General features: G+C 44.4%; 1 protein-coding gene across 1 annotated transcript; it reads right to left on the bottom strand.

Moving 5' to 3' along the window:
* Nucleotides 1-3,549: 3,549 nt before the first annotated feature.
* Nucleotides 3,550-17,062, bottom strand: LOC143742411 (A-type potassium channel modulatory protein KCNIP2-like). The gene is made up of 8 exons (XM_077235261.1): nucleotides 16,948-17,062; nucleotides 14,674-14,798; nucleotides 14,449-14,518; nucleotides 10,354-10,424; nucleotides 9,987-10,094; nucleotides 9,779-9,883; nucleotides 4,219-4,281; nucleotides 3,550-3,597 (listed from the first exon to the last, which is right to left on the bottom strand). The coding sequence occupies exons 1-8, from the start codon at nucleotides 17,060-17,062 to the stop codon at nucleotides 3,550-3,552; spliced, it is 705 nt and encodes a 234-aa protein (XP_077091376.1).
* Between the last annotated feature and the right edge of the window lie 9,751 nt (nucleotides 17,063-26,813).

The following is a 26,813-nucleotide window of genomic DNA, read 5'->3' as shown; positions in this document are numbered from 1 at the left end:
GAAGGAAAGAAAATGAGGACAGAGGAATCGAATTAAAGTTTTTTTATACATTGGAATACTTGATCCCTCGAGTGTCACTTCACAGCGTCATCAGCAGCGCTCAAAGGATCTGCCTTTGTTGTTGAAGTTTGGTTATTTAAGAAATTAGTAATAAATAATAATAAAGCAAGATACCCGGTTGAAATATGTGAGATGTGTGGTTTATATAAACTACAAAGGTAAAGTATAAATTAAAATGATTGTGAACGATGTGAAGGGGAGGAGAATGTATACGTGAAGAATGAGCACATGTATTATTTCAGACTCATCGCTGATAAAGATTATGAAAAAAGGGATTGGTGAACCAGGCGTGACTCTTGCTGTCACAGGTGACTTTCATGAGGTTTATCTTTTCTTCTGTGCATTATGTTGAATAATAATCAGAGTATGACAGCAGGACTAGATAATGTGTGTGTTGTGTTCAGATCTTCAGGTGGAGTCTCCTGAGAGAGTGACAGAAGGACATTCAGTCCGTCTGACATGTAAAAGCATGAAACCCACCCAAATAATATATAATTCCGATATATTTATTTATCGGTTTAAACCAAAGGTTAGACTCGATATATTGTTCCTTACAACTTACCAAAGATCCAGTGATCATGGATATTGACATGCCGCTAGGAATCCTGTGTGCCTGATTTTTTGTCGGTGTTTATTTAAAAACATCCCTTTATGCAGAATATACAATGGTAAATATTTAATGGATGTGTTGTCAAAACAGTATATAACAATACAATATATGGGTATGATTTTACCCCATAATTCAGCATACTGGCACAAAATGATAACTTTAAATCCTCCTTTCTCTGCCCGGATCCAGTTGTTTCTGTGAATTGCAGCGATTAATTTGCTCCTCTGTTCTGTAGTTTTCAGCAGTCTGTAGAAATATACCTTAGATTTCTTGTCAAATCCAGTTGTAGAATCAATCTAAAACTTATAAATATCACTAAACTAAAAATCTAAAAGAAAAAGAAGAAGAGGAAGATAGTGATGAAGAGGAAGAAGAAGAAGAGGAGGAATGCACGATGAGCAGACATGGCCACAAATACATCAAAAAGTGGTTTGTTATACTTCCTCATCAAATATTTAAAAAATAAAATACAAAAAAACAGGTGTGAGAAATGTATTTAATTAAAATACAAGAAATTTGTCATTTTATAAATACAAGAATACAGAATATAATATTTACATGGAATTATTGAATAAGTGACATTGACAACTCTATTGACAATATAGCTTCAAGAGGTGGGTAATAAGACCAAATCTGACTTCATGATAATGCTATATATATATATATATATATATATATATATATATATATATATATATATATATATATATATATATATATATATATATATATAAGCAATAATTATAAAGCAAAGAGTCGTTAAGTTTTTCAGGTAAAGTATAGGTCTATTTAACAGTAGCATTCAAGTCAGAAATAATACAGAAATTGAACAATAAAATCCAAAACAGAACACTGCTTCACTGTATGAGCTAAAGGTGATTCTTATTATAGCTGCTTATTAAGTGATTCATTCATTCAGTGATTTCATTCAAAAGAAAGAAAACCGAAAAAGACAAACTAAATGAGCAAGTGATATGAATGGAGTTGGACACATGCAGATAAAGCTTTCGACTTATACTTAAATATATTAGTATTCTCCAAACAAAGAAATGCAAATATTGTGAAACATAAAATGGGGTTTAAAAAGATATGTACATTTCTGAAATACATAACTTATACAGTTACCTCTGATAACAGATCACTCTAAATTGTACTGTGGACTCATGCATTTTCTCTAAAGCTGCTTTGAAATTATATGTATTGTGAAAAGCGCTATACAAATAAATGTGAATTGAAATTGAATTGAATTCAGTCACACCTGACCTTGACCAATGACATATTGGAGTACATATCAGTAACCAGCATTCTAGTTCATAGTTCCTGGCCACCAGAGACTGTTAAACAAGTCACAAGGACTGAACCCTAAACATTGTCTGTAAATACAGCAGAGCTAACTGAAGTCGGGGAGGCAACATTTAGACAGTATAATCTTGTAAATGTAAAAGGTGATACCCATGTGGCTGTTGCACGTATGTCTGATAGGGAGATTCCACGAAGTGGGAACAGCACACGAAGAATAGCACTTCACAAACGTTGGAACTGGGTGACCTACCAAGTGGTAAGCATTGGAAACGGTGTCTATCCCCCAATGAGATTGAGCCGTTGCTTAGACAAGGATGCACCTCTCCGACAGGGACCAAAATGGATAAACAACTATCCGTTGGTGTGCCATGACGCTGTTGTTGACACATATCACAACAATGCTTGAGCTGGACAGTGCTGGATTAGGAGCATCATCAGAAGGGCAAATCACAGAATAGTGAGCAAACCGTGTTGACACCTTAGGCTAAAAATCTGTGTTTGGGCAAAGCATGATTATCCTCTTGTCACCACCAAATGCATTGTGGAATGACTGCAGCTCACTGACCCTCTTGGCTGATGTTATGGCCAAAAGAAAGGCAGTCTTTGTAGAAAGATACTAATATGAGCTTGTTCGAGAGGCTCGTAAGAGACGCTGAACACCAGCTATGAAGTACCATTAGTCATAGATAAATAAAGTGAAAGCATCAAGTGGGCTAAAGAGTTCCAGGTCATCGGTATATCTGCATTTTGGGTTGGAACATCAAAGATTCTGTTTGAGGGCTTCATCAGGGGATTCTGCAACGGAAGGTATACAGTTCTCCACTGGAGGCATGTTACCAAGACCCATCTCCTGTGCACCGGCCATTGCCGCCAAAGTACGTGCCACCCGGTTCAGTCCAGCTGCTGGGGATGGACAAAATCCAGAAACAAATACATCCATAAAGTTGGGGCAAACCGGCATTAAGAAATTATCTGGCCGAGAAACTGGACGGCTCACAAGGTTTGAAGGACCTAGAACTGGGAAATGTGGGTCCAGAGGTCGAGCCCTCAATACTATGGGACTACTGAGACTGGGACAATAAAGATGATGTGTCTTCCAATAAGGAATATTGACCTTGCTCAGGCTCAACCAAGGAGTCCAAAGCAGCCAGCGAGACAGTATCCATATCCTCTTGAGAAAAGCTAACGGATGGTTCATGGCAAGGTAACGGAGAAGTAGGCATGCATGTCTCCCTACCATCAACTTCTTTACTGGAACATCACCCGCCGGTAAAGAGTTTCTGGACTGTACTAACCATCTCTGGCATTTGGAACAATGAAATAGAATAAAAAATTCAATAAACATATGGATAAAACCAAATATGTGCACACTGATGTTTAGAGCTACACAAAGAGCACTTTAAAAAATTTGCGTCTCTGTCTTCAGGGAGGATGGTCACACAAATTAAGTTTCTCTTGGGTGTCCAGATTTTGTGTCTCTGAGAAAAAATAAATATATATAGGCCTATGGGAAATGTTTAACTTCGTGATGGAGAGTGAAGAATTTGGTTCTGAAGTTCACAGCCGGGCAGAAAATCCTAAAAGACGCTGTCAAACAGACGCATTGACCGCATGATATTCTCATCCTCAAATTAACAGAAAAGAAAGAAGAGTAATTAGCAAGAGTCACATTTTCCTGTGGGATATTACAGAAAGCAGATTTAACAACTAAACTGGGTAAGTTATCCCCGAGTAAGCTGTATACCGCAGCTTTCAGTACCCAGAACTGGGGGAACTTTCAGGGTATGTTAGTAATCAACAACACATAACCATGACAGTCTCATTCTTTTTTTTTTTGCTTTTGTTTTCATTCTGTTCCCTGTTTCGGTTTGGTATTTAGTTCTGTTTGCTAGTAAGTTTTCATAGTTACTCATTAGTATTATACCTGTTCTTAGTTTTGTTGATTACTTTGTGTGTATTTAAGCTCTAAGTTTTCTCTATTCATGGTTCAGTGTCGTGTTAGTTTTCTGTATACATTTGGTCTATTTATAAAAATAAAAAAAAGCTATTTAGTGTGATACATAGGCTTGCCACAGTATACAGTTATACTGATTATGAGGTAAAGGGACAATGTCTGCTGCTTAATGATCTCAGGATTAATGTCATGGTAAGTTAAACTTGCTTTCTGCAATTCTCCCTTGAAGTATTTTATGTCTGAATTTGTTTGTATTGCATTCGGATAACAGTAATCAGTGATAGAGACTAACTTTTTGACATGACTCCATGAACTCCTCAATGGTGACCACTCCATCACGGTTTCTGTCCATTTTCTGGGAAAAAAATGATCAAGTTCAGGATGACTTCGAGCCTTGAAGTCTTACATTTCCAGTCATGCATTTAGCGCAAATGCAGTTCGTCAAAGTCATCATCTTACAATTGCTTAATTCACTATTCTATAAATGGTTCTATATAGAAGCTTAAAGGGTTCTCTCAGGCGCTTCATAAATAGAACCTTTTAGCGGTTCCCATCAGGGGATCATTTTATGGATTTAGTTTCAGTTAATTTTAATTTTAAGTCTTTTTTTATTTTGATTACATTTTATGAATTAAACAATTTGTTAACATACTTTATCACCGGAGAGAATTAAAACAACCTTTTAAACATGAAAGTATTATGCAATCATTTAAGAATTTTTTCCTTTAATATAACCTTTTGGCATAAAGGGTTCTTTAAAATAAGTCAAGAAACCAGGGGTTCTATATAGATGTCAGGGTTATGTTCAGTTGTCCTGTGTTTTATGTATGTTTCCTTTTTTCTAGTTTTCCAGCTTGTGTTAATTACCATGTTTGTTGCCTTGGTTACTGATTCAGTTACACCTGTGGTTCATTTCATTGAGATGTGTATTTAAGCCTTGTGTTCCCCTTCGAGGGAACTCGCACTGTGTCGCCGTCGTGACGACACTAGGGGAATGCCCCCAGCGTAGTGCGTCCGAAGCATGAATGAAATCTGTCCAATCCTGATTGGTGCTGCGTCATGACGTAGTAGATGACGGCATAACCGGAAAATACAAAGGGACGCCCAGCACACACACACATTAGCTTTTTTGCTCTTCAGCTAAAGCGCTCTGTGTGATCTGTTCGTCCTATTTATTGTTGTTTGTCCCATATATATTTGCAGTGACATCAAGCACAATATATAAGATGTCTAGCGAGCAATTTAGACAGTGTGTGCATCCGTGTCCGCGCTACATTACGGGCACGGACACACACCAGCTGTGTGTGTATTGTCTGGGCACGCAGCACGCTAGAGTGGCTCTCGAGGGAGCCACTTGTAGCGAGTGTGAGAAGCTGCCGCTCAGGGCTTTGCGCTCGCGGCTGGCCGTGTTTGATTCAAGCGGCCAGGCTCGCGAGCCTCGCGGTTCTGGGCCCGCGGTTGCCGAGGCAGCGCGACGCCGCAAATCGTGGGGCTCGCAGATGGATCTCTCAGGGGGACACGGGACTGCTACGGCATCTTCCCGGTCCTCGTCTGAGGATTCAGAGGTTCTCCCGCCAGTGCGGAAGCCCGCGAAGCGGCTTCTTCCCGCGAGGCGGAGGACCCGATGTTTCAGTTATCAGGATCTGAGTCAGATCATTTAAACATTGAGGTGGGTGATGTGGACATTGATCAGCCACTTCACGCGCCTGCTCAAGAGGAGCTAGTGGAGGTTTTGACCCGCGCTGTGGCCAAACTAAGAATTGATTGGCCACAAGAAGAATTGCAGATCCAGCAACGAAGCAAACTGGATGAGAAATTTTTTAAGCGCAGGTCTCAACCTCCACGCCGGGGCCTTCCGTTTTTTCCTGACTTGCACAATGAGTTGGTGTGTTTGGTGTGTGTGTAGAGGCATTTATGGTTGAATTTGTCGGGGATGAAGGAGAGAGAAAAACAATTTCTCCTAGACTCCCCAATTTCACCGTCTGGCCTCTTCGGCGGCGCGGTTGATACCGTCGTCGGGAGGTTTCAGGAGGTTAAAAAACAGTCGGCGGCCTTACAGCAATACCTCCCTCGCCGTTCTGGCTCCTCGAGGAAGGCTGCCTCTAAAGGGCAGCCTCGGCCGCCTGCCGGCTCCTCGCATCGACAGGTGCAAAAAGAGAGTGTCGCCTCCCGCGCCCCTCCCGAGGGAGCTTGGCAAAGGAGGGACAACCGAAGTTCAACGGTGTGGTCTGGACAGTGGTCGGCCCAGAGCAGGTTCGGGTTATGGAACAGGAGGCTCAATCCCTGTTGGTCAAGGAGGCCATAGAATGTGTTCCTCTGCCAGACAGGGAGTCCGGGTTCTACAGCCGGTACTTCATAGTTCCCAAGAAGGATGGCGGGTTGCGTCCAATAATAGATCTCAGGCACTTCAATCGGTCCCTGAGGAGATTCAGGTTCAAGATGCTCACAATTCCAGCCATCGTGAGTCAGATCCAGGTCGAGGACTGGTTCATCACGATAGATCTGAAGGACGCATACTTCCACATTTCCATCCTTCCATGTCACAGGAAGTTCCTGAGGTTCGCTTTCGGGGGCGAAGCGTACCAATATCGGGTTCTTCCGTTCGGCCTAGCTCTCGCACTTTTACAAAATGCATGGATGCAGCTCTAGCACCCCTGAGGCTCGAGGGCGTCAGGGTGCTCAATTACATCGACGACTGGCTGATTCTGGCCCACATCAATTGCCTGGAAATGCTGGCGGTCTACAAAGCTCTGAGGAGTTTTTTCCCGGACCTCCGCGGCCACCATGTCCTGATACGCTCGGACAACACTTCTGTAGTCGCGTATCTGAATCATCAGGGGGGTCTGAGGTCGCGCCCTCTATGCAGATTGGCACACCAGATCCTTCTGTGGTCCCAGGGGAAACTGTCGTCTCTCAGAGCAATGTATGTCCCCGGGATCCAAAATCAGGGAGCAGACGTCCTGTCGAGGCAGGGGCTGAGGCCCGGTGAGTGGCGACTCCACCCCGACGTGGTGGAGGCCATGTGCGTGAGATTCGGCCCAGGGGAAGTGGATCTGTTCGCGTCTCAAGAGACGTCCCACTGTCCACTGTGGTTCTCTCTCAGGTATCCAGCTCCGCTTGGGCTGGACGCTATGACCCAGACGTGGCCGAGGCTGCGTCTGTACGCATTTCCCCCGATTGCTCTGCTCCCGGGAGTCTTGGAGCGGGTCCGCCGGGAAGGGATCAGCCTACTTTTAGTAGCACCCTGCTGGCCAACCCGGATATGGTTCTCGGACATTGTAGCACTGCTAGACGGCCTCCCGTGGCAGGTCCCTCTGAGGAGGGATCTGCTGTCTCAGGCAGGGGCCACAATATTTCACCCCCGGCCAGAGCTGTGGAACCTCTGGGTCTGGCCCCTGAGGGGGCTCGGTACCTAGAGGCTGGCCTGTCAGCAGATGTTGTCGAGACCCTACTCAGCTCCAGGGCTCCTTCCACCAGGAGACTGTACAGCCTAAAGTGGAATGTGTTTTCCACTTGGTGTAGAGAGCGTGAGGTGGACCCAGTTAACTGCCCAGTGGCTTCAGTGCTGGAGTTCCTCCAAGATCGTTTCTCCGCCGGTCTTACCCCGTCCACACTTAAGGTGTATGTGGCTGCCATTGCGGCTTTCCACTCGCCTATAGGTGCTGGGCCCTTGGGAAAGCACCATATGGTTGTACGTTTCCTCCATGGGGCTCGGAGGATGAGGCCTGCGGCTCACTCCAGAGTCCCAACTTGGGACCTGGCGGTAGTTCTTGAAGGGTTGGCTGAGGCCCCCTTTGAACCACTGGAGTCGGCTGAGGCAAAGAACCTGACTTTCAAGGTGGCCTTTCTCCTTGCCATCACCTCTCTGAGGAGGGTGGGGGATCTCCAGGCCTTGGCTATAACGCCAACTTGCCTGGAGTTTGCCCCTGGCGGTGTCAAGGCCATCTTGCATCCTAGACCGGGCTATGTGCCCAAGGTGCCGTCTAGTGTGGCACGGTCGGTGGTTCTTCAGGCCTTCCATCCTCTACCTCATGGGACGGCGGAAGAGGGGAGACTTCACCTGCTCTGCCCAGTCAGAGCTCTAAGGGTTTATTTGGAGAAGTCTTCTCAGTGGAGGAAGTCAGACCAGTTGTTGGTGTGCTTTGGTTCACCCAAGAAAGGGCTGCCTGCATCTAAACAGACAATCAGCAATTGGATTGTCCAGGCTATAGCCACGGCTTATCAGGTGCGCAATTTGCCTTCACCTATGGCCGTGAGGGCACATTCCACCAGGAGCATGGCCTCCTCGCTGGCCCTCCTTTCTGGCGTCTCGCTTCAGGAGATCTGCGAGGCGGCCGGGTGGGCTACCCCGCACACCTTCATACGTTTCTACAGTCTGCAACTCCCTGTGACGCCTGGCGCCAGAGTGCTCGCGTCCTAAGTGTGCCTGGTCTTCCAGCTTCACACTAGGGCGGGCGTGATTACAGTGTGGCATAGTGGGCATTTCGTTCCCCTAGTGTCGTCACGACGACGACGCAGTGCGAGTTCCCTCGAAGGGGAACGTCTCGGGTTACGACTGTTACCCTATTTCCCGAGAAGGGAATGAGACACTGCAAGAGACACTACAGTCGTAACCCGAGACGTTTCTTTCAGTTCTTTGTCAGTTCTCGTTCCGATATAGCCTACCCCGGTGGTTCTGTTCTTGTGCCCTGAGTTTTTGGTTTTTCTTTGTTTGATAAAAACAGTATACAGCTGCGCTTAGATCGTTTCCTCCCATTTTATTTCAACCGGACTGTGACAGAAGAACTGATCAAATATGGATCTAGCAGCAGATCATATCCTCCTCTTCTCGAAGGGGAACCAGTCCCTAGAGAGGCACACTTGGAGTTTGAGGGGATGAAGTGGAGCCCTACCCCCTCTACTGTGGCAGAGGAAGATTTAGTGATTTTACCGGTTGACTGAGAGTGAGTGTATCCTGCCTGACTTGTCACCCTGCACTGAACCTGTTACAGCACCGAGTTAATGGAGTCTGTGTTCCCGCCCTGCCTCCCACTTCCACCTCCTGGGACTCTGTCAAGTCAACCTACTGAGAAATGTCTGCCTGTTCCATATTCGCTAAGATGGACATTACTAAGAGGTCTGCCTGTTCGGTGTCGGCTAAGAGTTTAATTCCTGAGAGATTTGTCTGTCCTGTTTCTACCTAGAGTTATTCGTGAAATTCCTGTCCGCACTGCCCAGTCCTTCAGCCCTTCCATCACTGTCTCCTCTCAGCCCTTCTGCTCCTTCCATGCTGGCTCTGCCTCCCGCCTGGATCTGCCCTGGGCTCGCCAGTGTTTGCCAGTCCAGCCCTAGAGTGTCGACCCACTAGTTCTCGTCACTCCACCTCGGCCTGTCGACCAGTCGGCTCCACCTTGGCTCCACCCAGGACCATCATCCCTACAACTCCACCGGCATTCCTTGTCCCTCTGGCTTCACCTTGGTCAGTTGTCGCTTAACCTGCGCCATGGACTTCATGTCCCTCTACCGCTTAGGCTCCGGCGGGCTACTCCTTCCCTTCAGCTCCGCATTGGTCCTCATTTCCCCCCGCCATTATCTCAGTCCTCAGGCACCCTGCAGTCAGTCGTCCCCCTGGTTTCAGCTTCTAAGCCTCCACTATGGCTCCTCCCCCCCTTGACTCCACTGTGGGTCTGCATCCTGGTCCTCCTGCTGGATATTCCGCCCTGGCTCCTCCCACATTCTTCTCCAACTTAGCCCTGCCTGTCCTATGTGCCTGCTCTGTGTCCCCCACCTAAGCACCCTCATGCCCTCCTCTGTTAGACTCCTCTAACACGCCTTCTTAATTCTTATTGAACTTCCTGTGTGTTTGAGTTTACCTGAAAGAAGTGTTCCACATGTTCTCTGGGAATATCGTCATGCATGGATGGATACACGTACTTCCCCATCATATCATAAATCGACTTCATGATTTTCATCATCTCCTGAGAGACCGAAACCACATACACACAGATATTTTTACACGGGTCTTTCTATACGCGCCAATGCGATATATTCATGTAAATACTGATGACCCCATCAACAAACCCCTTTTGTGATGAATCCATCTTTATCATTGTCATAGAAATTAAATGCCCAATTTAGCCGGTCATACATTGACCCTCTAAGGATGAGTGACAGTCCAGCAACAAATTCCTGTAAAATAAACAACAACAGAAGAAGAAAAATAAATCAACTGAATATATAAATCTTTACTAGAGAGTGTTGTAGGTTCTTCAAATGTTCTTTGTCTCTCTTAGTTGAGTTCATGGAGAGTTTTCTACCAGCTGGTGGTCTGAATCAAGTGTGAAGACAAACAGGACCAGGACTGAAAACCACTGGTCTAGAAAGAAAACCTGGCTCTCAAATGTTCACATTATCATGCCAGTACCTCAAACGTAAGGCTACAGCTTACCTGAAAACTCAAACAGCCATTCTTGTTAGTATCAAATGCCTCGAATAGGAAATGTGCATAATTGCTTGAATCTGAGAGAGAGAGAGAGAGAGAGAGAGAGAGAGAGAGAAAGAGAGAGGGGGGGGGGAGAATTTGAATAAAAAAAATACTCTGCCTACTATTAAAAGACTATCATTTGGGTCCAAGCAGTTTGGAAAAAGGAAGGAAACAACCAAAACTGGCAAGGTTTTAAAAAACAAAACAATTCTAGTTACACACAAGTTGACACACAATGATACATGCTAAAAACATCACATGCATATTCCCTGGTCATACATGTAATATGAACAGTACAAATGGCTTAGGAGGAGAAGGATTTTTGAGTCAAGGAGTTTTTTTATAGATTACAATGGAATCAGAGATATGCATTGTGTTGGACCTCATTCAATGATAATAATTTTGATTCTAGCACATATTTTTATGAAGATATACTTATTTATTGATCGATCCAAGTATCGATTATTGATCGATACTTATTTTGTCGATCCAAGATGGCGCCGCAGACGGCTGCCTCGGTGTGGAGCTCTCCAGCTATTGTGTTGTTTTTTTTCGTTTGTTCTGCGTTTAGTCATTCTTTTCCTATCAGTTTCACCAAAGACGAACTACTGGACATTAGGAAACACACACCAGATAACTTTTCTACAGTTTTTGATTATTCGGACGTCTTGCAGGACATTCTCGTCGGAGGGGCAGCATTGTTGTTCAAACGCGCGGTCAGACGTAAACGCGGGAAGCGCGCCGCAAAATACAGACAGCACGTTACATGTCCCACCAGAGACAGTAATATACTGGACCACTGTTACACCACAATAAAAAATGTGTATCACTCCGTCTCACGAGCAGCTTTGGGGATCTCTGATCACTGTTTGGTTCATCTCATACCGACCTACAGGCAGAAACTGAAATCAGCTAAACCTGTAATAAGGACTGTAAAAAGATGGACTAATGAAGCAGAGCAGAATCTAGAGGCCTGCTTTGATTGCACTGATTGGACTGTTTTTGAAGCTGCTACCAACGATCTGGATGAGCTCACAGATACTGTAACATCATATAAAAGTTTCTGTGAGGATACATGCATTCCTACCAGGACATTCTTATCATTTACTAATGATAAACCATGGTCTACTGGGAAACTCAAACACCTTCGTCATGCCAAAGAGGATGCCTACAGAAGTGGGGATAAAATCTTGTATAACCAGGCCAGAAACAGACTGACAAAGGAGATCAGAGTTGCTAAAAGAAGCTACTCTGCTAAACTGAAAAAACAGTTTTCAGCCAACGACCCATCATCAGTCTGGAATGGCCTGAGGAACATCACCAACTACAAGTCACCATCCCCCCGATCTGTGGACAATCAACACCTGGCTGATGATTTAAACTCATTTTATTGCAGGTTTGAAAAGCCCTCATTCACACCACACACCAGGTCTGATCTGCACTTCACACATTCACCATCACCTCCTGCACTCCCACTCCCCCCTCCTGCCATCCAACCTCAGCTTAAGGTCTGTGTGGAGGACGTGAGCAGAGTCTTCAAAAAACAGAAGACTAGGAAAGCCTCAGGCCCAGACGGCATCTCATCTGCTTGTTTAAAAGCCTGCGCTGACCAACTGGCCCCGGTCTTCACGCAGATCTACAATAGATCATTGGAGCAGTGTGAAGTTCCCTGCTGCTTCAAACGATCCACTATAATTCCTGTCCCCAAAAAAAACAAAATCACTGGACTTAATGACTACAGACCTGTCGCTCTCACGTCTGTAGTCATGAAGTCGTTTGAAAGACTGGTGTTGGCCCACCTGAAGGACATCACTGGACCCTTGCTGGATCCCTTTCAGTTTGCTTACAGAGCAAACAGGTCTGTGGATGATGCAGTCAACATGGGACTGCATTATATCCTGCAACATCTCGACAGACCAGGGACTTATGCAAGGATCCTCTTTGTGGACTTCAGTTCGGCCTTCAATACCATCATGCCTGATCTTCTCACAGCCAAACTGACCCAGCTCTCCATACCATCCTCGATCTGTCAGTGGATCACCAGCTTCCTGACGGACCGGCAGCAGCGAGTGAGACTGGGGAAACTCACATCCAGGACTCTCACCACCAGCACTGGCGCACCCCAAGGGTGCGTTCTCTCCCCACTGCTCTTCTCCCTTCTCTGCTCTTCTACTAATGACTGCACTTCTAAAGACCCCACTGTCAAGCTCCTGAAATTTGCCGACGACACCACTGTCGTCGGTCTCATCCGAAACGGTGACAAGTCTGCTTACAGACTGGAGGTTGAACAGCTGGCTGTCTGGTGCAGTTATAACAACCTTGAGCTGAACACGCTCAAAACAGTGGAGATGATCGTGGACTTCAGGAGGAACAGCCCAGCACTCCCCCCACTCACCATCATGAACAGCACTGTGGAAGCAGTGGAGTCATTCAGGTTCCTGGGCACTTCCATCTCTCAGGACCTGAAGTGGGATAATCACATTGACTCCATTGTGAAAAAGGCCCAGCAGAGACTGTACTTCCTTCGCCAGCTGAGGAAGTTCAACCTGCCACAGGATCTGCTGATTCAGTTCTACTCAGCCGTCATTGAGTCTGTCTTATGCACTTCCATCACTGTCTGGTTTGGTTCAGCTACCAAATCAGACATCAGGAGACTACAACGGACAGTCCGGACTGCGGAGAGGATTATTGGTGCCCCCCTGCCAAACATCCAGGACCTGTACTCTTCCAGAGTGAGGAAGAGAGCAGGTAAAATCATCACAGACTCCACTCACCCTGGACACCTCCTGTTTGAACTGTTACCGTCAAGACGGCGACTCAGATCACTGGCCACAAGAACATCTCGGCACAGGAACAGTTTCTTCCCACAGGCCATTTCCCTTCTGAACAGTTAACACTCCTCCCAAGGCATATGCCTTAAGTGCAATACTCCTACTGTTTAGTGCAATACCCTACAACTCAGGTGATACTTATATGTAGATTTATTTATTCATAATATTCAAAACACTGTAATATATGTTCATAATCTGTAAATTCTCATATATTTATTTTTTTATTTTTTATTCTTAGAATTTGTAGTATTATGTTTCTTGTTGTATTTGTATTTGTATATGTCCACTGGAAGCCTCAGTACCAAAACAAATTCCTTGTGTGTGCAAGCACACTTGGAAATAAAGCTCTTTCTGATTCTAATTATTGTTTGCACATGATTAGTGAACCCTCCAGCCAAGTTTGAGATCTTTGTGATTTACATTTTTTACTCCAAACACATTTTTGGGAAGTAAAACAATAATGAAAATTCAAGCAAAAATGTGACGTCGGAGCTTGGAGCCCTAAAAATCAGAGCCAGGGAGTCTAGACCTTCAGGTAGATGATCAGGTTTATGTTCTGTTTCCAGGGTGACTGATTATGCCATTGTTTGTTGCTATGGTTACTGATTGCTTTGCGCGCCTGTTTCTTAGGGGAGTTTACACCATGACGTAATTATAATTATTATGATATTCCAACTTGTAAAAAGCATTTACGTCCTCATAGAACTCATAATTGCAGCTTGTTAACTGGGAATTTTCAGAGAGCTCCTACTTGTACCATGTGACCGCTGCATCACCAGATTCAGTTGCCCAGTGATCGTGTTCATTGAAACACATAGTTTCCAGGATGTGAAAAGCTCCAAGTAAAATGTCACGTGTTGTCATCTCGAAATTATGGTAATGACAGCATGATGTGCGCGCAGCACTTGTGTTTAGTTTTTAGCCCTTGGTTTAGTTCTCCTCACTGTCTGGTATAGTCTTTACTTTAGCACTTACTTTTTAGGCTGAAAAGCCTTTGTTTTATAAATAAAAGTAAATCTGCTGCAATTGTGATCCTCTGCTCCTTCCTGGCCTGCACTGTGACATTCATTGATTGTCATAAATATAGGCATTAATTTATAATTCATTAAAATAAAAAAGATTACCATTTATATTTTTAAGAATATACTATTTTTACTTTATATTATTAAGAAAAATATTAATATATAGAGATATAATCAGAAGGTATATTGGAGCAATGCTGTCTCACCTCCCTGTGGGAAGAACTGAGAGTAAATGAGTTTAAAGATGTCCTCGTTCACCACTCCACTGGGACATTCCTGAAACGCACAACAGTTCCTAACATAAACATGAATTAAGAATAAAATCGAAACGTAGACCAAATAGTAACAATTATTTGTTCCATATGATGGTGATATTCCCAGCTGAAGTACTGGCTTTCCACCTTATATTATTTTAGTAGAGGAAAACTCACATTTTTGAAGGCCCTGTAGAGGAACTGCAGCTCTGTCTTGCTGAATCTGGTCTCTTCCTGTAGCATTTCCAGACCTTCAGGTCGATGGCAAACAAAGGAAATTTCGATCTCATCCTCTTTGCTCTCTGTAAGAAAAACACACACACATATATATATATATATATATATATATATATATATTATTCTTGTAGTGTGGTGCTTAATACTTTTGTGATAAATCACACTTACTTTCAAAATATGCAAAGTAATTCATGTAAAAAACATAATAACTATTATTTTAGACTCTGATGCCGCGCTTCTTGCTGCCAGCTGGTGGCGCTATGACTGTGAACCACAATAACAACATCCATGTGATCAGCCCTCATGAGCACTCTCGGTCCATTCCCCGTGCACTACACTCTCTCTTGATGGAGATAAGGTTTTCCTTAAGCCTAATTTCCTTCATGCCGAAATGCTTCCCTGCGTTCACATCGGAGGTGCTAGAGCAGTCTGCTTTTCACCCTACACGTAGCATCGAAGGCTGAATGCCCTGTGAAACACAAGTTTCATGTCCTGCCTGTACACAGCAGTTATGTGTGTGCGTCAGTATGGCGGGTTCATGATTATGGGATGTGTCAGGCTCCGCCCCTTTGGGTGACAGTCTTCCTCTGGCTTACAGAACCTCTCTGTGAGTCTATTGGGCGATCGGGAAGCTGTCCATGTCTCTCGCATAGGGTGAATTCGAACACAAGATGATGAGAAAGAAAACAATAGGTTACTGACGTAACCCCTGTTTTCTGAAACATCGAATGGAGAGATCCACCAGCTTTGTCCCGCTTGCCACACGAGAAGCGAATATACTTAGTGGAGAATAGCAGCGCTTGCAGGCATTATATGCCCTCAGGTAAGGGGGCGGGGCCTGACCTGGCATTGGCTGCGCGCTTCTGTCTGTCTAGCCAGACTTGGTGCAATTGGATGCTTCTGCAGAGGTCAGGTACGGATGCCCTGCCCATAGGTGGATCTCTCCACTCGATGTTTCAGAGAACCAGGGCTACGACAGTAACCTATTGTTTTAGGACGTTACAAAATAAACTGCGCCGGAATAGACTTTACAGGCGAAAACACTTTTCAGACTGGATGGAGATATCCAGCTTTATGAATGAATGAATGAGGCATTTATACAGCGCTTTCATATGTCTACTGTAGGCCTACACCCAAAGCGCTTTACAATCATACCAGGGAATCTCTCCTCAACCACCACCAGTGGTTATATATATATATATATATATATATATTATATCTGAGGAAATCACGAGATCCGGCCAAATGATTTGATACAGAATGATGCACTAACGTAACGTAAAATGTATCCAGAATGTATTTACGGGGAAGAGCGAGTGCGGTTACTTTTAAGTGTTCTCGGCCCAGGTGGCGTTGCCTAAAGACGAGCACAAAAACACTTAAGCTTCGAGTCATAATGCCACATAAAGTTTGGACCAGGATTGTGGTGCGACTCCGGCGGAGTCTGTGTGCTCGTCGATAGGCAACGCCATGGTAATGCATGTTGGTAGATTAGCACCTGTAGAGTTTCCTTTTGTTGAAAGCCCAGATAAAAGCAAAAAGCTAATTTTGTTTCGATCCATGTCTGAGGCAGTTCGACTTCACAAACACATTTCTTTACATACACACACACACACACACTACCACTACTACTACTACTATTACTGACCTGACCATTTGAATGATAGTGTATCACAGTTTCCACAATAATTATAACATTGATAAAATCATGAATGTTTCTTGAGCATCAAATCATCATACTATACTGATTTCTGAAGGATCATGTGACACTGAAGACTGGAGTAATGATGCTGAAATCCAGCTTTGATCACAGGAATAAATTACACTTTACTATATATTCACATAGAAAACAGATGATTTACATTAGAATGATATTTCACTGTTTTTACGTTTTTTGAGCTTTGATGAGCAGAAGAGAGTCTTTCGAAAATATTAATAGATCTTAATTATTCCAAACTTCTGTGTACAGAGAACAAATATAGGCTTTAAACGTTTGTGCTTTTTTAAAGCCAATAATTTGACAACTTAACATTTATTTACAAAAGCACCACATTGATATAAGTGAAAAACATGCTTAAAATATGATTAACATCAGAGCTGGAGCTCAGTGTGGATCAGTCTCGAGTCGTGTCCCGTTCCCATCATCCCTACTCTCCTGTGACCTCAAGACACGGTAAAAAGCAAAGAGCACATATACAAGATTCAGACACTCACCTCCTCCACGAAACCAGCAGTACAGAGGGAAGAAGGAGAGCAGCATCAACACATACAGCGTTCCTCCTTTCTCCTCCGGCAGCAGAAGATCGAGACCTCTGTGTTCCTGTGCCATGCTTTACTGAAGCTGTGTGTGTGTGTGTGTGTGTGTGTGTGTGTGTGTGTGTGTGTGTGTGTGTGTGTGTGTGTGTGTGTGTGTGTGTGTGTGTGTGTGTGTGTGTGTGTGTGTGTGTGTGTGTGTGTGTGTGTGTGTGTGTGTGTGTGTGAGGTTTGAGCGACCTCCCTCCCACACACTCCGACCACTTTCCACTGCTCTTTCTTTACACTTCATGACGGTTTATAGAGCAACAAAAGCCTGCATAAGTAATTCATCACTGTTTTGAAAGGGCCTGTTTTCACAGTCACACAGGGTGGGAAAGTACAGTTGACACGTAGGCCATTATTATTGGCTCTTTTCCACCTGATTATGTGTAAACATTGCCTAGTTCCACTGGGAAATACTCAAAACCAGTCGCCATCCCAGCATGCATCAAAATAACTCTTAGTATGGCATGTATATTTTCTAATGAAAATTTAAAAAATCAATAAAACTGTTCAGTGTTCACACAGCAGCAGAATACAGTCGCCAGTCTGTTATTGAGTCCTTAATACAACTACATTCACACACAGTTCGGTTATTTACTGGAGAACTGAACTAAAACAGATGTGGGAAAGGCAATATAAAAGTGTCCCGCTCCCAAAACCGGCGAGTCGGGACACACTCCTTCAGCCAAACCAAACACTGTCATAAACACACACATTTCAAAAGGTTTGTTGAATGCCTCTTTTACAGAGTCTAAGGTGTTTCGTGTGATCTCAAAAAGACGTATGATTCAGTGAGAAGTCATGTATGATTCTGTACGCCGCTGCATGAACTGATCATTACGTTTCTGAGTATCTTATCCTCCTCAAGACAACAGCCAGAAACTCCAGATTTGACTTCATCGTTGTTTAACCTCAGGTTGTGTTCGGGTCATAATGACATGGAGAGGATTTTCCCGTACCTGAAAATGCTAGTAAATGATATTGTATTGGTCTAAAATTTACTGACTTTAGTCTAACAACGTCCCAACTGTTTTTTTATACTTTTTTGTTTTTCCCCCACATGTAACACTTGTGATGTTCTCACTTATAAATCTCTTGTTATGCTACATCATCACCAATTATTGGATTCAATCTTTTAGCCAACTTGTTTTCTTTCAGTTAGAGCCGTTTTTATATTTCTTTTTGGAATTTATCAATCGTAGGCCTTATTTATCTCAGTGCTTTAATGTTTAACCAGGAAATCTGTTTTGAAATGCTTTTATTATGCACAAAATGGCACAAAACACACTTGTGATGTTCCCTGTTAAAGAATGACTGGCCTACAAAAACATTGCTTATAAATCACGTTATGCTTTTTATCAGCAAACATTGATCTGAGCTTATATTGTTCAAAAAATGGCCGCCCATTTAGAACGAATGGGGGAGTCGAAAATCAGAAAAACAATTAGTGTTCAGGAGTGTGTTCATCATGTTCAGGAATGTGTTCATGTTCAGGAGTGTGTTCATGTTCATCATGTTCAGGAGTGTGTTCATCATGTTCAGGAGTGTGTTCATCATGTTCAGGAGTGTGTTCATGTTCATCATGTTCAGGAGTGTGTTCATGTTCATCATGTTCAGAGTGTGTTCATCATGTTCAGGAATGTGTTCATGTTCAGGAGTGTGTTCATGTTCATCATGTTCAGGAGTGTGTTCATCATGTTCAGGAGTGTGTTCATCATGTTCAGGAGTGTGTTCATGTTCATCATGTTCAGGAGTGTGTTCATGTTCATCATGTTCAGAGTGTGTTCATCATGTTCAGGAGTGAGTTCATGTTCAGGAGTGTGTTCAACATGTTCAGGAGTGTGTTCATCATGTTCAGGAGTGAGTTCATGTTCAGGAGTGTGTTCATGTTCATCATGTTCAGGAGTGTGTTCATCATGTTCAGGAGTGTGTTCATCATGTTCAGGAGTGTGTTCATCATGTTCAGGAGTGTGTTCATCATGTTCAGGAGTGTGTTCATCATGTTCAGGAGTGTGTTCATCATGTTCCGGAGTGTGTTCAGAGTGTGTTCATCATGTTCAGAGTGTGTTCATCATGTTCAGAGTGTGTTCATCATGTTCAGGAGTGTGTTCATCATGTTCAGGAGTGTGTTCATCATGTTCCGGAGTGTGTTCAGGAGTGTGTTCATCATGTTCAGAGTGTGTTCATCATGTTCAGAGTGTGTTCATCATGTTCAGGAGTGTGTTCATCATGTTCAGGAGTGTGTTCATCATGTTCAGGAGTGTGTTCATGTTCATCATGTTCAGGAGTGTGTTCATGTTCATCATGTTCAGAGTGTGTTCATCATGTTCAGGAGTGAGTTCATGTTCAGGAGTGTGTTCATCATGTTCAGGAGTGTGTTCATCATGTTCAGGAGTGAGTTCATGTTCAGGAGTGTGTTCATGTTCATCATGTTCAGGAGTGTGTTCATCATGTTCAGGAGTGTGTTCATCATGTTCAGGAGTGTGTTCATCATGTTCAGGAGTGTGTTCATCATGTTCAGAGTGTGTTCATCATGTTCAGGAGTGTGTTCATCATGTTCAGGAGTGTGTTCATCATGTTCAGGAGTGTGTTCATCATGTTCAGAGTGTGTTCATCATGTTCAGGAGTGTGTTCATCATGTTCAGGAGTGTGTTCATCATGTTCAGGAGTGAGTTCATGTTCAGGAGTGTGTTCATGTTCATCATGTTCAGGAGTGTGTTCATCATGTTCAGGAGTGTGTTCATCATGTTCAGGAGTGTGTTCATCATGTTCAGGAGTGTGTTCATCATGTTCAGAGTGTGTTCATCATGTTCAGGAGTGTGTTCATCATGTTCAGGAGTGTGTTCATCTTCAGGAGTGTGTTCATGTTCAGGAGTGTGTTCATGTTCAGGGTTGTGTTCAGAGTGTGTTCATGTTCAGAGTGTGTTCATCATGTTCCGGAGTGTGTTCAGAGTGTGTTCGTCATGTTCAGAGTGTGTTCATCATGTTCAGGAGTGTGTTCATGTTCAGGAGTGTGTTCATGTTCAGAGTGTGTTCATCATGTTCCGGAGTGTGTTCAGAGTGTGTTCATGTTCAGAGTGTGTTCATCATGTTCCGGAGTGTGTTCAGAGTGTGTTCATGTTCAGAGTGTGTTCATCATGTTCAGAGTGTGTTCATCATGTTCAGGAGTGTGTTCATCATGTTCAGGAGTGTGTTCATCATGTTCAGGGGTGTGTTCATCATGTTCAGGGGTGTGTTCATGTTCAGGAGTGTGTTCATGTTCAGAGTGTGTTCATCATGTTCAGAGTGTGTTCATCATGTTCAGGAGTGTGTTCATCATGTTCACGAGTATGTTCATCATGTTCAGGAGTGTGTTCATCATGTTCAGGAGTGTGTTCAGAGTGTGTTCATGTTCAGAGTGTGTTCATCATGTTCCGGAGTGTGTTCAGAGTGTGTTCATGTTCAGACTGTGTTCATCATGTTCAGGAGTGTGTTCATCATGTTCAGGAGTGTGTTCATCGTGTTCAGGAGTATGTTCATCATGTTCCGGAGTGTGTTCATCATGTTCAGGAGTGTGTGTTCATCATGTTCAGGAGTGTGTTCAGAGTGTCTTCATCATGTTCCGGAGTGTGTTCAGAGTGTGTTCATGTTCAGAGTGTGTTCTTCATGTTCAGAGTGTGTTCTTCATGTTCAGAGTGTGTTCATCATGTTCAGGAGTGTGTTCATCATGTTCAGGAGTGTGTTCATCATGTTCAGGAGTGTGTTCATCATGTTCAGGAGTGTGTAAATCATGTTCAGGAGTGTGTTCATCATGTTCAGGAGTGTGTTCATCATGTTCCGGAGTGTGTTCAGAGTGTGTTCATGTTCAGAGTGCGTTCATAATGTTCAGAGTGTGAAAAGGTAAGTTGTACATAGAACTGGGCTCCTGCAGGAGCAGAAAAGATAATGCTGCTGCGGCGGAGGATCAAGTTTGGATGGAGAAATGGAGCTTCTGCGGGAGCGTAGTAGGTTATGCTGTAGTGTAAAGACTTGGTTCTGACTTTCTTTTGAATTATCCGATGAGCCATTTGGCTGGAGAACGAGCTCCTGATGGGAAGGAAGAGATGATGCTGCTGCGGTGTTGGAACCAAACTTGCTTTCAACTTGCTTTCCAAGCTATCTGAAAGGCGAGTTGGACAGAGAGCTGAGCTCCTGCGGGAGCGGAAGAGATGGTACTGCTGTGGCAGTGGAGCAAGTTGGAATTGGGAAACGTAGCTCCTGGGGGAGCGGAGTAGATGACATTGCAACGGAAGTGGAACCCAAACTTGCTTTCCAGCGGCATAAAGGTGGATTGGAGGAAAAAACTGAGCTCCAGCGGGAGCATGAGAGAACATCTCTGCTGCGGCAGTAGGGGAAATTTCCAGATAAAATTGAATAGCCTCTATTTTAGTGTTTTGAATATTTTTCTGATCTTTTCACAGGGCATATAGTGCGGGAGTGGGCACCGCCGCAGTAGTTGCAGACGTGCAGGTAACGGCAACGTTGTCTTGAGCATCCCCCAGGAGTTAAAATTATGGCAGACTTGGTCATGAGATTTGGAGATGGGTTTAAAATCTTTGGATGGTGAGTCGAAATGTACTGGTCGTGGGATGTAACTGGTATATTTTCCCTGGGATGCAACTGGGCAAGGGGGAGATGAAGGGTTAACCAGATGACAGCTTATGGTGGAGTGAGCGAGTGATCTGCATACTGCACAAGAGATGTTGCAGTAGCCCAGGAACACTCTGGAGGTCTGTTTCCAGTGCACCCCAGTAAGGGCACTGGTTCCATTGAGCAACGCTGACGGCGCATTTAGCTGAGAATAGTTTATGGTATGTAAAGAAATGAGACCCTCCGTAAGATAACGCGAGCCCAGCTATTATCGCGAGATATATATATTTTTTTTTTTAACTGAAAAATCCCCTACTTCTATTTGGCAATCTGAAGTGGATTGAGGAAGTAAAGATAGCAGGGAAGATAAATCAATGTCTGCAACTGAGAGGATTTGTGTTCTGATGTTGTTGGCTACTGGGGTTGGTTCCAAGGCTGTAGCGTTTGGAGGGAGACCCGCGCTCGCTGGACGGGAGAGAGTAAAGATAAGTACATAGTACATCCGCTGGGAGACCCATGCTCGCTGGACGGAAGAGAAAACGCAAGTGCTCTACCGGAAAAGTTCTCACTGCGTTCGCTGCGAGACCAAATGCTCGCTGGACAAAAAGAGAAAACAGGAAAGAGGAACATGATTACTCGACCTGGAGATTTTCACTGCGTCCGCTGTGAGACCAAATGCTCGCTGGACGGAAAGAGAGAGAGACCCCCGGTGGACGACCCAGGGGGTTTTAATCAATGAGGGTTTGGTGGGCTTTTTTAATGTGGAACCGGTTGGTCCTGATATAGCTTTGGAAAGCATCTGAGGACCATCTTCCGAGAGCTTGGATCTGCTGTTGGGTGTCTGTACGAGTGTCACTTCACTCGTACAGAACACACAGCTACACACTTCACTCGTACAGAACACACAGCTACACACTTCACTCGTACAGAACACACAGCTACACACTTCACTCGTACAGAACAAACAGCTACACACTTCACTCGTACAGAACGCACAGCTACACACTTCACTCGTACAGAACACACAGCTAAACCCTTCACTCGTACAGAACACACAGCTACACACTTCACTCGTACAGAACACACAGCTACACACTTCACTCGTACACAGCTACACACTTCACTCGTACAGAACACACAGCTACACACTTCACTCGTACAGAACAAACAGCTACACACTTCACTCGTACAGAACGCACAGCTACACACTTCACTCGTACAGAACACACAGCTAAACCCTTCACTCGTACAGAACACACAGCTACACACTTCACTCGTACAGAACACACAGCTACACACTTCACTCGTACACAGCTACACACTTCACTCGTACAGAACACACAGCTACACACTTCACTCGTACAGAACGCACAGCTACACACTTCACTCGTACACAGCTACACACTTCACTCGTACAGAACACACAGCTACACACTTCACTCGTACAGAACGCACAGCTACACACTTCACTCGTACACAGCTACACACTTCACTCGTACAGAACACACAGCTACACACTTCACTCGGACAGAACACACAGCTACACACTTCACTCGTACAGAACACACAGCTACACACTTCACTCGTACAGAACACACAGCTAAACACTTCACTCGTACAGAACACACAGCTACACACTTCACTCGTACAGAACACACAGCTACACACTTCACTCGTACACAGCTACACACTTCACTCGTACAGAACACACAGCTACACACTTCACTCGGACAGAACACACAGCTACACACTTCACTCGTACAGAACACACAGCTACACACTTCACTCGTACACAGCTACACACTTCACTCGTACAGAACACACAGAACACACAGCTACACACTTCACTCGTACAGAACACACAGCTACACACTTCTGTCGTACTGAACACACAGCTACACACTTCACTCGTACTGAACACACAGCTACACACTTCACTCGTACACAGCTACACACTTCACTCGTACAGAACACACAGCTACACACTTCACTCGTACAGAACGCACAGCTACACACTTCACTCGTACACAGCTACACACTTCACTCGTACAGAACACACAGCTACACACTTCACTCGTACAGAACACACAGCTACACACTTCACTCGTACAGAACACACAGCTACATACTTCACTCGTACAGAACACACAGCTACACACTTCACTCGAACAGAACACACAGCTACACACTTCACTCGTACAGAACACACAGCTACACACTTCACTCGTACAGAACACACAGCTACACACTTCACTCGTACAGAACACACAGCTACACACTTCACTCGTACAGAACACACAGCTACACACTTCACTCGTACAGAACACACAGCTACACACTTCACTCGTACAGAACGCACAGCTACACACTTCACTCGTACAGAACGCACAGCTACACATTTCACTTGTACAGAACGCACAGCTACACACTTCACTTGTACAGAACGCACAGCTACACACTTCACTCGTACAGAACACACAGATACACACTTCACTCGTACAGAACACACAGCTACACACTTCACTCGTACAGAACACACAGATACACACTTCACTCGTACAGAACACACAGCTACACACTTCACTCGTACAGAACACACAGCTACACACTTGACTTCACTCATACAGAACACACAGCTACACACTTCACTCGTACAGAACACACAGCTACACACTTCACTCGTACAGAACACACTTCACTCGTACACAGCTACACACTTCACTCGTACAGAACACACAGCTACACACTTCACTCGTACAGAACACACAGCTACATACTTCACTCGTACAGAACACACAGCTACACACTTCACTCGTACAGAACAAACAGCTACACACTTCACTCGTACAGAACACACAGCTACACACTTCACTCGTACAGAACACACAGATACACACTTCACTCGTACAGAACACACAGCTACACACTTCACTCGTACAGAACACACAGCTACACACTTGACTTCACTCATACAGAACACACAGCTACACACTTCACTCGTACAGAACACACAGCTACACACTTCACTCGTACAGAACACACTTCACTCGTACAGAACACACAGCTACATACTTCACTCGTACAGAACACACAGCTACACACTTCACTCGTACAGAACAAACAGCTACACACTTCACTCGTACAGAACACACAGCTACACACTTCACTCGTACAGAACACACAGCTACACACTTCACTCGTACAAAACACACAGCTACACACTTCACTCATACAGAACACACAGCTACACACTTCACTCGTACAGAACACACAGCTACACACTTCACTCGTACAGAACACACAGCTACACACTTCACTCGTACAGAACAAACAGCTACACACTTCACTCGTACAGAACACACAGCTACACACTTCACTCGTACAGAACACACAGATACACACTTCACTCGTACAGAACACACAGCTACACACTTGACTTCACTCGTACAGAACGCACAGCTACACACTTCATTCGTACAGAACACACAGCTACACACTTCACTCGTACAGAACGCACAGCTACACACTTCACTCGTACAGAACACACAGCTACACACTTCACTCGTACAGAACACACAGCTACACACTTCACTCGTACAGAACAAACAGCTACACACTTCACTCGTACAGAACACACAGCTACACACTTCACTCGTACAGAACACACAGATACACACTTCACTCGTACAGAACACACAGATACACACTTCACTCGTACAGAACACACAGATTCACACTTCACTCGTACAGAACACACAGCTACACACTTCACTCGTACAGAACACACAGCTACACACTTCACTCGTACAGAACAAACAGCTACACACTTCACTCGTACAGAACACACAGCTACACACTTCACTCGTACAGAACACACAGATACACACTTCACTCGTACAGAACACACAGCTACACACTTCACTCGTACAGAACACACAGATACACACTTCACTCGTACAGAACACACAGCTACACACTTCACTCGTACAGAACACACAGCTACACACTTCACTCGAACAGAACACACAGCTACACACTTCACTCGTACAGAACAAACAGCTACACACTTCACTCGTACAGAACACACAGCTACACACTTCACTCGTACAGAACACACAGCTACACACTTCACTCGTACAGAACACACAGATACACACTTCACTCGTACAGAACACACAGATACACACTTCACTCGAACAGAACACACAGCTACACACTTCACTCGTACAGAACACACAGCTACACACTTCACTCGTACAGAACACACAGCTACACACTTCACTCGTACAGAACACACAGCTACACACTTCACTCGTACAGAACACACAGCTACACACTTCACTCGTACAGAACAAACAGCTACACACTTCACTCGTACAGAACACACAGCTACACACTTCACTCGTACAGAACACACAGATACACACTTCACTCGTACAGAACAAACAGCTACACACTTCACTCGTACAGAACACACAGATACACACTTCACTCGTACAGAACACACAGATACACACTTCACTCGTACAGAACACACAGATACACACTTCACTCGTACAGAACACACAGCTACACACTTCACTCGTACAGAACGCACAGCTACACACTTCACTCGTACAGAACACACAGCTACACACTTCACTCGTACAGAACACACAGCTACACACTTCACTCGTACAGAACGCACAGCTACACACTTCACTCGTACAGAACGCACAGCTACACACTTCACTCGTACAGAACACACAGCTACACACTTCACTCGTACAGAACGCACAGCTACACACTTCACTCGTACAGAACGCACAGCTACACACTTCACTCGTACAGAACACACAGCTACACACTTCACTCGTACAGAACACACAGCTACACACTTCACTCGTACAGAACACACAGCTACACACTTCACTCGTACAGAACACACAGCTACACACTTGACTTCACTCGTACAGAACGCACAGCTACACACTTCACTCGTACAGAACGCACAGCTACACACTTCACTCGTACAGAACGCACAGCTACACACTTCACTCGTACAGAACACACAGCTACACACTTCACTCGTACAGAACACACAGCTACACACTTGACTTCACTCATACAGAACACACAGCTACACACTTCATTCGTACAGAACACACAGCTACACACTTCACTCATACAGAACG

This window comes from Siphateles boraxobius, unplaced genomic scaffold, assembly GCF_051911475.1.
Source record: "Siphateles boraxobius isolate OS27281-9 unplaced genomic scaffold, OSU_SipBor_1 19, whole genome shotgun sequence".
In the NCBI taxonomy this organism is placed as follows: Eukaryota; Metazoa; Chordata; class Actinopteri; order Cypriniformes; family Leuciscidae; genus Siphateles; species Siphateles boraxobius.
This window is presented reverse-complemented; position numbering and strand designations above follow the sequence as displayed.

What these genes read in the sequence shown, in the direction of transcription:
- LOC143742411 (XM_077235261.1), bottom strand. Translation starts at nt 17,062, where the DNA reads ATGGCACAGGAACACAGAGGTCTCGATCTTCTGCTGCCGGAGGAGAAA. An exon ending in ATGGATTCATCACAAAAGGG is followed by an intron (nt 9,884 to 9,986) that starts GTTTGTTGATGG and finishes TCGGTCTCTCAG; the next exon opens with GAGATGATGAAAATCATGAA. An exon ending in TCATGGAGTCATGTCAAAAA is followed by an intron (nt 3,598 to 4,218) that starts GTTAGTCTCTAT and finishes TGTTAATTTGAG; the next exon opens with GATGAGAATATCATGCGGTC.